The 12,024-nt window shown below is 34.1% G+C and overlaps 2 protein-coding genes across 2 annotated transcripts; one reads left to right on the top strand and one right to left on the bottom strand.

Annotated features, from left to right (window-relative positions):
* Positions 1-415: 415 nt before the first annotated feature.
* Positions 416-5,058, bottom strand: LOC134231440 (ragulator complex protein LAMTOR5-like). Its single transcript, XM_062713403.1, has 4 exons — positions 4,967-5,058; positions 1,818-1,879; positions 971-1,085; positions 416-740 (listed from the first exon to the last, which is right to left on the bottom strand). Exons 1-4 carry the CDS (start codon positions 4,999-5,001, stop codon positions 680-682), a joined length of 273 nt encoding a protein of 90 aa, XP_062569387.1. The 5' UTR covers positions 5,002-5,058; the 3' UTR covers positions 416-679.
* A 176-nt stretch (positions 5,059-5,234) lies between these two features.
* LOC134231439 (uncharacterized) lies at positions 5,235-11,648 on the top strand. Its single transcript, XM_062713402.1, has 9 exons — positions 5,235-5,293; positions 5,515-5,602; positions 6,903-7,112; positions 7,299-7,481; positions 7,802-7,898; positions 8,334-8,460; positions 9,749-9,869; positions 10,461-10,528; positions 10,664-11,648. The coding sequence occupies exons 1-9, from the start codon at positions 5,285-5,287 to the stop codon at positions 11,594-11,596; spliced, it is 1,836 nt and encodes a 611-aa protein (XP_062569386.1). The 5' UTR covers positions 5,235-5,284; the 3' UTR covers positions 11,597-11,648.
* The last annotated feature ends 376 nt before the right edge of the window (positions 11,649-12,024 follow it).

Below are 12,024 nucleotides of genomic sequence, written 5' to 3'. Positions count from 1 at the left end.
TCTGTTAAAAACACCTTTCAACCTTTTTCTCCAAAAACACAAAGCTGCAAAACAGCTTCAAGTAATATCCCAGTCCCCTGAACATCACAGCCTTTATTGGGGATAAAGAAGGATAAATATACTTGCAAATATATGTAAATCTGTTCCAGTAGAGATGGTGAAAATGTATATAGTAAGACGCACATTATTCCACTAGTTTGAGCTTTCATGTTAACCCTCTAGCTCAAAGAATTGAGCACCATAGCTACAGAGCACTGAACTGGCATGCATGCCAGAGGTCCCAGGTTTAAATCCATTCAGATGCACAACCATCTGTTTTAGTTATAATACAGAACCAAACATTAAGAGTGGGAATCATTTTTTTTTGTAATAATCAGTGTTTTGAATGACTGACAGAGCAAAAAATTAACTGGAATACATAAAATCACCTTTATTTTTCATACATAATTATACAAATGTAATCTCTTCAGAAAATGGTCAAACGTGAATTCAAAATGATAAATGCCTGCTCATGAATATAGTACTTAAGTCACGGCTATGAGAAGCATTACACGTACATGTACATGTACTGTAAATCACGTCTTGTTTAGCATGTTACATAATTACACAAAGAAGAATATCTACAAACAAAATAAGTAAAGAGTTCTGACATCCTGTTGACATGGTAGGAAAGTTGTCGCTATAATGGATTTTTGAAGATAGCCATTGTGACATCACCCTCGGATTTAATTAAAACGCTCCTAAAAAGAGAAATACGAATGGTCAGCTGAGCTTTGTCAGTTAAAAGGTTCACTAGTAGCATAAAAATTTCAAAAATTAAAACAATATAAATAAGATTTATTTTAATTTTTTTTCTAATTAAAACATTTAAGGAAGTGAAATGCTCCATCTTATTTAAGTAAAGTTAGGGTATAAAGAAGAAATACATTTTTTAATTCATTAATAAAATCTAAACACTAGTGGTACCCACCCTCCTTCTGATTCAATACAGACAACTGGTGATGTGGAGGAATTGGGGTGAAGCTGAGCTGCTTGACGGACAATATTGGCCACTTGTCCTGCTAGTTCTGGTTTGCAACCTCGAGCTAAGAATTGAATGTTAAAAAGAAATCATACCACATAAAATACTGATTTTCAATTTTAAATTCTTGACATTGCGACTTTAATAATAACCATATATACTATAATAAAAATATAACACAACAAGAGGCCCATGGGCCACATCGATCACCTGAGCACTGTGGCTAGGAAAAAGTAGAAATTGGTTTATTATTGAAAAGTTTAAATCCAAAAGTAGTCCCATGACCAATCATGGCTTTGCTATTCTTGAGAAAATAATTTTTAAAGAATTTTCCTATATATTTCTATGTAAAACTTTGATTGGCCATTGTGGCTCTGCCCTACCCCCAGGGGTCATGATTTGAACAAACTTGAATCCCCATAAGTTTCATCTTTCCTGGCACAGTGGTTCTTGAGAAGAAGATTTTTAAAACATAACACCAAATTTTCATTAATTCCCAATTATCTCCCATTGAATGAGGGCTATTCTTGAACAAGAAGATTTCTTCACCAAAGGATGCTTCCTGGCAAGTTTGGTTTTATGCGGTTCTTGAAAGAAGTCGAAAATGTGAAAAGTTTACAGACAGACAGACAGCTATACAGACAGATGGACGCCGGAAAAAATGTGATCAGAAAAGCTCACTTGAGCCTTCGGCTCGAGCTAAAAATTAAAAAAAATCAAAACTAAACAAAAATATTTTTAATATTATATATTTTTTATTTTGTCAAAAGCATAGCTATAATCATGAGCAATATACCTGCTAAGCAGAGTCCATTGTTATCAGCACACAGGGCCCCACTTATACCAGGTACACGGCATCTGTAAAAACATTTGTCTTATAAACACAAAGGTGCCAATGCCTGAAAGGTGTGACAAACAACGAAACTGTCAAATTTAGAAGCATTATCAAATGCAGCATGTATCTAATGATATCATTGATATCATTTTTCAATCTCTTTAATTTGTCTCTTTCTTAGGAATGTTCTAATACAGGGCCTGTCACCATGATCACGAAACAGGATTAGATTATTCTAAATCTAACCACAGGAGTTCGCATACCTATCAATTTTACCAAAATTTTCAGTAAATAAAAAAAATATGTAATGCCTATGATAATAACATAAATAGTGCCACCGTTGTCCGCGACGCCATTACGTGACGTCACGGGCAGTCCATTTACCCAAAAGAACAAAAAATGTCTTGATTGAACAATCATACACAATTAACCAGAGATAGAGATATTACCTTTAGATACGGGTACATGTACTTGTACCTCCCCATTTTCAATTTTCTAGAATGTCTACTGACTTGTCTCTGGTTTCTTTTTGCATATGACTAGTGTTGGCAATTCGGACGAGTTTTATTGACCGGTTACTCGCTTAATCTTCCTTCACCAAAGGATGTTTTTTGGTTATAGTTTCCGTATTAATTATTAATCTCATCCTTTTACATATTGATAGAAATAAATAATAAATGTCACATATATGAACTTTATTTACAAATACAAACTCCAAAAACACAATATCTTCGAAGAATTTTGATTTTAAATGTCACTTGAAATGGGGATTTTATTTTTGTTTAAGAAAATAATTTTATCAACACATGAAGAAGATATATGTCGCGATCGAGGAGAATTAATATACCCTGTAACACTTTGCAATTACTGGTTATTTTTTGTTGAGTTTCATGCAAGTCACTGGTTTTCAAATTATTTTTCAATCTTAGGTGATTAAGCATATTTGTAGTTCCAACCGTTTACGACAACTCCTATTCACATAAATTGCATCTGACAGATTTTGAGTCAGTCGTTCTTTAACAATATTTCCATGCTTTAGATGTTTATGGTGGCATCTTGTTAAAGTGTGTTGTAACACGGGTTATGAGTTAACACAAATGTGTACCCCCTGCAATTAAAGTCATCAATTAAACTAATCAAAACAAATCGATCCTATTTGTGAACCACTAGTGCAAGCCTAACGGTAATTAAATTAGGTAAATGTGTCAATATACATTTACAAATTAAAAATTATTTAAAACGTATTTACTATGAAAAATGTATTTTTATCCGAGTAACCAAATAGCAGTTTTACTAACCGATACTCGCATCGTTCGACGGTTAACCGGGTACTCGTTGCCAACACTACATATGACCCATTCATCAAGATTAGCATTTTATTAGGCAGTTTTGTTCCTTTTTGGGTAAATGGACGCACCCGTGACGTCACGTAATGGTGTCGCACCCAACAGATATTTGAGCGAAGTCGTGGAGAAACATTCACCGCTGCTGTTGTAAAACATGCATTTGAAATCATATGCAATGCATTAAGAGGCATAAAGAATGGACCCTTCCAAAGAGTTTGGTTTGCGTTTATAATTTTTCGATTGAAAATTGACTGTGCGACAGCCTCGATATTAAGCGAGGGGTTCCCCTGTGACCTAAAATGTGTTGCACTCCTTGTGTTATTGTTATAGGTATTTCATATTTCTTTTATTTACTGAAAAGTTTGGTAAAATTGTTACATGTAGGTACGTGAACTCCTGTGATCTAACTATATCCTTCCTAAATGACCTAGCTCCCGACAATATTAGTGTGTACTGTGGAAAAATAGTGTGCTGAGTAAGAATGCTGAGTTTGACATTTCATCACATTATTTTTTAAAAACTTTCTATTAACATGGAAAATGTATCTGACATATATAATATGAAGTTAATCAGATATCGTGACAAGATTTGTCTGTTTCAAGGCACTCCCAATTATAATTGTTAAAAAATATATATGTTAAATCTACAATACTGTTGACATATAGTATAGTAGATGTATGTTTTTTAACAATTTTAAAGATGGGGAGAGCATAGCTATGGTCTTTATCAGGTCCAGCAAAATACCGTGGAAGGTATATAGCTTGATAAAGCTATATAGCTTTATCAAGGTATTTAATTTGAAATATTTTATGTAATGAAAATTAAAAAAAAATTCTTTAAAAATTAATTACTGAAAGTCAAAAAGTTGTTGTCAGTTTGTGCATGTAAAGTACTCAAACACAAACAAATCAGTATAAAAATGTGCCGTGTGAGGAGACGTTATTTTATGCTTCCTTTTTGATACCAGCTGACCAGAGTGTTTTTCATGCACGAGTAGACACACTGACAAAAACTAAAATGTGTTTTAATTTTTGACTTTTTGTTTTCATTACATAAAATACCTTATAGGTATTTCATATTTTAAAGCTATATAGCTTTATCAAGCTATATACCTTTATCGGGGTCTATTGTGCTGGACCTGTTTATGTAGTGCCTCAGCCTATGCAAAAAAGCTAGCTGCAGAACTGTAGCTCTCCGAAAAATATACATTGATAGACCGGAGAGCTACAGTGCCACCCATTGAAAAAAAAGTATATTTATTGCGCACAAAAAGTTGCGCTTGTGTATGCATTAATTCTTGACATTTCTTATCAATTGCAAAAACTTTTTTCAAAACATTTCTATCTAACATCAAAACTGTAGTTGACATATATAATATGAAGTTAAAATCAAAATGGCAGTATAAACAGACAAGATTTGTCTGTTTCAGGGCCAGGAGGGCTATATACAACAACTATAATGTATGTTTTGTTGTGGAAGCAAAATATATATGTTAAATACACGTTTAGTAATATTTTGAGGTTTTAGTTTTAAAAACATGCAGAAATAAATCGATAATGTTCAGCGCACTTTTTTGTGCGCAATAAATATACAGTTTTTTTCAATGGGTGGCACTGTAGCATAGCTGTCAAATTATTTTTGTAGTGCCTCAGCCTATACAAAAAAGCTAGCTGCCCTCTTTCAAAGTCACATTGCCTGACATAAAAAAGAGAGTATTCTAATGATTTACAACGAGGACGTTACTAAATATTCAATTTATCCTACGTTTCTTCAAGATGTTTTTCCAGCTGTCTTTCCATTATGATTTTTCAATCACCTGACATTTCTCAAGATACTTCCGGTTCATAGATTTAAATACTTCAACCCAATAATATTCGTAACTTTTTAAATAATTGTACATAAGTATATATTTTTACTCAAAATAATTAAATTAATCCTCTCATTTAATTATATTTGTAAAATTTTGCAATAAAAATAAACTTGAATTGGTAAACCTATTTAAATAAAATCCGACTTACTTTTGAACGAGATGACAAATAATATCAGACAGATGGCGCCAAATTTCAACTACAGGAAAAGAAAATGATTCAGGTATTAATCTTGACAAAAACATACATTTTATTGTTGTAAGAATATAGCAAAAATTAACCCCAAACGTTATACCTCATATAAATGGATGATAAAAGTTTAAAGGCGCTTGTATTTTATTAATGTGAAGAATTTAGACAAAAATTGTGAGTCAAGACAAAAAGTCGAAATTGTACAGTTGTACACTTACTAGTTTTTGTCGTGTATGTTTCCTTTCCATTTAGATGACTGAATTGGTGCCAGTTGTGTTAGCTGCAGTTGTAATATCTTTAAATAGTTTTCTGACCTGTGGATTGAATACAAATGGATCAGGTATGCTGGAGGGAAATTGACTATAAAAGCAAAACTATAATGATTAAATCACTAGATTTAGCTACGTAGCTTGATTTACCTACATAGCTTTATTTACCTACCTAAGGTAGCTTTATTTACCTACCAAATTGGTTTCTTTCTATTTAAAAGCATTTTTCTCAGGGTGTGCAGAATATATCATTTTGAATAATTTTCAACTTTGAATCATCTGAAAACAACTCATAAAAAAATCTCTCTTGGAAAAATGTCTTTTTCATGAAGTAATTGCAATCAAAGTTCTGAAAGTTTTGGGGCTATGTATGACAGTTAGAACAGTTACCCCTTGTGAAATGACAAAGAAGTCCAGTTCCGGTTAACACAATAATAGGTCGGTAATTATTCAAAAATGTAAAGTAATCATATCAATCATGCCTCACCGCACGGACAGCTAACCAAACAATGGAATATCACGTTTTGCTCTAAATTATCCAATTTCGGCAATGTATGAACTATCTCTGCGTTGGATTGTTTTTTTAAGCCTCACTAGTATAAATATCATTCTTCGTTTAATTGCGACTTTTTGTCTCTTTTTAATAAAAAGAAAATTTTTGAAAACTTACCTTGAAATAGCTAAATAAAGCTACCTGAGGTAGGTAAATAAACCTACGTAGGTAATTCTACCTACGTAGCTAAATCTAGTGATTGTACTGGACCTGATAAAAGCAAAACTATAATGATTAAATCCTGACGACCAGTGTGGTGTAAAATGCAATGTTTGTTAGAAGATAAAGAAAAATAACAAAAGAATTAAATCATATTTAATACATGTATCACTTTATTTGAATATTTTTTTTTAAATCAATAAATATCCTTTACAAGTATGTGTAATTGAAAGCAGGTCATGTTCTCATGAAGTACTGTCACAGTGGGAGTTAGAGCAAAAATATCTCTGTTGTGACATTGACATCATCAAGAATGGTGTCAAAACTGCAGCAACAGCTGTTTTTATTCAAAAATGATCTTAGAATGACATCAATTTATGGCAAGGCATCAGACAAATAATATGTTAATATCAAATAAGAAATATATACTTTTCAAAGAAATCAGGAGGTACATGATGAACTAATTAAAATGCTTTAGGCCTGTTAGAAGTGCCAGCTTAATACTGAAATATTAAAGCATGAGGTGTCATAGTTCATATCCTTATAACATGTTGAAATTCTTGTAAATTAAATCATTCCTTAAATAAATTTTGAGAAATTTGGAACGTATCAGTAGATAGAGATGATTATAGCCATTACTTTTCCTAATCCTTTTATAGACTGTGGGGGTACCCTGATTTCTTGGGAGGGTAACATCACCTCCCCTTCCTTTGATGCCAACCTTCAGCCTCTCTTTCACTGTGATTGGGTCGTCATTTTACCAGAGGGCTCGTCAGTTCGACTGAATTTCCTCCAGTTTGATCTGCCTGAGGGCGACAATGGACACTGCAAGGCAGGATTTCTGCTTCTGGGAACCACAGACATGAAAGGTTAGGGGATGTCTAGAATTCTTTGCTCTCTTTAATTATCATGATGGTAAATAATCTGAGAAAATGGTAGTTATACATTCTTCTTTGTGGCACAGTGAGCTCATGAGTGAGAATAACTATGAATGAGAAGTTTGAATTTTCAATATAGATCAGTGTACCGGTTACTCATTGATTTATTTTATACAGGCAACAGAAGGAGTGAGCTGGGTCCAATCTGTGGGACACAATCTCCAGGGGAACTAACTCTGCCTCAGAACAAGTTTTGGGTGTCCATGTATGGGGGGACAACAGAAGAAGGTCAAAGGTCACGCTGGTACCAAGGGTTCACTCTAAGCTTTACACAAGTTTTGTCACCAGTCCATGAATCTGGTACCGGTAATTTAAAAATCCACATAGATTTGTAAAAATTCGATATTTAAAGTATTTCTAGGCAATTTGGCACAGGGAACTGTTGATCACTTAATTTTAGTGACACCTTATCAAGCTTATTTCTACAAGATTTTGAATCAATTTTAATCTTCCTGCATTTTGTTTATCATGATCTTATCTTTAAAAGTAGAATTATCGGTGATAATAAAATTTTTATAAGCAGATGGTCCTGCATAATAAAACAGAAGTAAAGTTCTTGGACATAAAAAGTGAATTTACGGTTATATTGCCATGTTCAATTTTTTTGCATAACTTTGCAGATGGTCCCTCTCAGTCTTCTGGCATGGATCAGGGGTGGTATGCACTGATCGTAATTGCTGGACCTCTTTTATGTGTAATTCCCCTATATTTCTGTTTGTAAGTATAGTTAACAGTGGTATACAGTTTCAACCACATGCAAACAATTTTTTTTTTTAAAAACTTTGAAGACATGAAAAAGATCACCAGCATAATATGAGAGCGCAGCTGCGATAGATTTATTTGGTAGATTTAATTTCGTAAATAAGAAAAAATACAATAAAAAGATTGCTTAGTTAAATGTTTGCAAAAATTGTACAATAGCTTGCAAACTTTTATTATAAAGATAAATGAAATGATAGTAGGTTTTATACCCTGGAAATTAACACCAGTCAACAGGGATACTCACTCTTCCATGGCACCTGGTCCCACCTGCAATGCATTCTGGGTCCGTGTTTGATCTACTCCCAGTTTGCATTGTTTCTGTCGACTTTTGAACTTGAGTATTGTTTGTTTTCTCTTAAATCAAGTGTATTCTATTTCTTTACTTTCCAGAAAGAGGAGGCGTTCAGTGGCACTGTACTGTACTGATCAGAACTCGACAGAGATAGTGGTCCAGAGATTTAGGAAAAAGCACCGTCCTCACCCTGATTTAGGGCGACACAGGGACTTCAGAATAGCTGTAGGTATTAACAATAGTTAGGATTTCAGAATAGCGGCAACTGCAGTTACTGTAATTAATGGTAGCCAGAGCACCTAGCTGAGAATAACTATTAAGCAACAGTATCTAAATACAGAGAATAATTTTCTGTAGGAAGGGCATGGTTTTTTGCCTAATTTTCACCAGTTAGCCAAGAGAAAAAAGAAATGTGCTAATGATATGATAAAAAAATTCTGCTGTAACGTCAGAAATTTTGATGATTATAAGTTTAGTAACATCAATGCAAATAACTCATGTTCCTTGAATAATGATCAATGATTTGAATGCCCAGCTTAAGGGTCCTCCACACAACCACAGCTGCATGATGTTCTCATATTACTGAGCATTACTTTTAACAAGTATATCAACCTTGAAAAATTGATTAGGGATTAAAATGTAATTTATATTGATTAAAAAAAAAATTATTTCACAAGTGTCAAGAAATTGTTCCCAGGCGTTTTCATACCTAGCACAACAAATTTTGTCTTACCCTTTCATATATATTTAAGCTCACAGAATAACCATAAAAACTTAATTTTATTGATCAACGTATTTTTTACAGAAATTTATTTTATTTATAAAAAGTAGATAAAACTCATTTTCTCTAAAATACATCTCGAGAAAAATCAATAAAGACTCCTTTTGTAAAGAACAAACATTAATGAAGTAGATTACATAAAAAAAAATTGAATTAAAATTTAATGCACTAATGTAGAAAAAATATATTTAAAATCTTTGGTATCAAAGTTCCTTTTTGGAGTTATCTTTCCTGTTGCCTGGGACTCGAAAACTTTGGCAAGTCTCCGCATACGTCACCATACTATATTTAGTAATTACTGGCCACTAGCTGAACTGGACAGATATAAAAGAGGAAAACTAGAAACCCACACTATTTTATCAATATTTATAAACAAATAATGAGATACTGTATTATTATGTAACATAATCCAAGACGTCTGTTGTTCTTTTATTTAAAAAAAAACCCGCACATCTTTTTCCAACGGTCACTCCCTGACCATGCCAAGTGTTTATTGTTTATGATTAGTGTGTCGCTCTCAGTGTACTGCAAACTTTTTCTCTTTGTAAAACCTTTATCTCTTGGGCGTTTGTAAGACTCTTTTACAAATGGTGCTAGGCCAAATCGTCCATGCATAAACTAGATAAAACTGGAAGTAAGAGTATTTTTTCTGTATATACGTCACAAGTCACATGGTGTGGAGGACCCTAAAAAAGTTAAGCTGTAAGTTGTTCAGCATTTTTTCCATTGTAGATTTCTAACCCAGCAATTAAAGCAGGAGAGATAAGTAACATCACGGCGTACTCTTACCATGGGGGCTCAGGGGACTACGAGAATGTCAAAGGATACAAAGATGACTTCACCTTGTTTAAAAGTAAGGACCACAGATTTTAGGGAAATATTAGTACCATTTATATTTCAAGTCATTTTCAAATTACTTACCTTATAAGAATTCAGCCATGAAAATTTGGTCAGATTAAGCACAGGTATTCTCAATGACACCGCAATCTAATTAAAATTAGATGTTAGATTCGCTCGCATACTCCTACACTAACATCTAACAACATCCCATAGAGGGTCATGTCAGAGGTCAAATTCGGAACAGCTCTAGACTTACTGCTTCAACAATATACGATGATTTTGCAGGCAACAATTTTATTGGTTGTTAGAATTTGACCTCTGACGTGACCCTAAATGGGATGTTTAGATGTTAGTGTGGCGAGTATGCGAGCAGATCTGACATTTAATTTTAATTTGATTGAATGACTCCACCAACTACATATTTATGGACATCTCTAATTTTATAAGATTCTTGTAAAACACAAGAACTTATTATCCCTATTTTGTTGAGTGCTCTGTAGCCATGTCAAGCCCTCCTCTAATTATTCAGTAGAGGTATATGCAAACTTCCTTCTTGTTTTCATGAGGTGTACATATATGTAACTTAATCCTCTTTTGTTTTTAGATCTCTATGTGAGGGATTCCTCCTTTCCATCATGTGATGCTTCTTTGGAAAGTCCTGTGTTTATGGAGGTAAAATTTCTTTAATCATTATCATTTGTAAATTTAATGTAGATGTAAAGTGCAATTGTACAACTTCACTTAAAAATTTAGAAGTTGTTTAAATTTCATTCAGAAACCAGAGACTTTTCACTTTTCAATCTTCAGGAATCCCAGAACCTTAATAAAACCAGTGGTAACTTCCTGACCGTCCCGTGTCGGAGGGCCAGAAATTCCCGGGTCTCCTACCTCAGCATCCTGCCAGACTTTGAGTCCACCCTAAACAACAGCAGTATCCAGCAATCTTCTCAGCCTCTCACCGTGGCCTCCGTCGGAAAAGTTGATGGAAAATCTGTCTACGTTGTCCAGAATCAACCAATCGAGAAAGACAAAATGCCAATTATTCCTACAATTACAATCACCTCAGCCTCTCTGAGGAGAAAGCAGAGATTGTCTACTGTTAAAAATCCAGAGGAGACTAAATCTAAGGCAGACCTGATTGACAAAAGCACTGGTCGACCATTTCGAGGTTCCATTAAACCCAACAGGCATGCCAAGGCTTGGCAATCTGTAGAGGATATTCCCAATGAAACGGACAAATGCAGAGAACTTCTCCGTAATGATCCACAAGTTGAAGATCCTCAAAAACTTGAAAATTCACCAAATATTAACTGTTTCGAATTTTCTACTCCTACTGTCTCGCAATACAGACAATCCATAAAGAAAGAAATCAAGAAATCTATGGAGGATACCCAAAGTTGTCTTCAAACTGAAAATATTTTTCCAGATGAAGATATAGTAAAGGTTTCAGATGAGCCTGAGTCATCTAAAACTGAATTAATATCAGAGAGCAATCATTCTGAAGAGAATCAATTGAACACACAGAATTCAATCAGAGCTGAAATGGAAATGCTTCTTCAACAACAAGTGAACAGTCCTGCCCAAAGCGGAGTTGACAACATTGCCTTTGAATCTTCTGTTGCTGGTAAAGAGATCAGGGGAAGCAGCTGGAACCAGTTTATCAAGGATGGAGAACCAGACAACAGGTCAAAGGTCAATGATGAGAACATGCCTTGTTTGAATACTAGTAATAGTGGCTAATTAAACCATGACATATAGAGATTGATAAAATGGATATCTTGTGGTTTAGTAAAATTATTTATTTCCTATCTAGCTTGTAACACGAGCTTTGATTGGTTACAAAGTCGGGTGTAAATATCCGTGCACCCGACTTGAGCCGGGTGTAAATAAACGTGACGTCACAATGCATACATTCTCTATGATAAAAGCTAAAAATCATTTTTACAAAGCATTTTTATGGGTACAAAGGAAATAAATTCGTTATCCAGGTCCAATCAATGGTGTACGGGGATTTACCACGGGTTGTATTCCATACACCCTTCGGCCTTCGGCCTCAGGGTGTATGTAATAAAACCCGGGGTAAATCCCCGTACACCCTTGATTGAACCTGGATAACTAATAATGTAATGTGTGCTGAATAAGTGCATTTAAAAAGACGTCAAGTTTGT

This window comes from Saccostrea cucullata, unplaced genomic scaffold (genome assembly GCF_032062105.1).
Source record: "Saccostrea cucullata isolate Sc308-1 unplaced genomic scaffold, CSIRO_AGI_Scuc_v1 ctg595, whole genome shotgun sequence".
In the NCBI taxonomy this organism is placed as follows: domain Eukaryota; kingdom Metazoa; phylum Mollusca; class Bivalvia; order Ostreida; family Ostreidae; genus Saccostrea; species Saccostrea cuccullata.
This window is presented reverse-complemented; position numbering and strand designations above follow the sequence as displayed.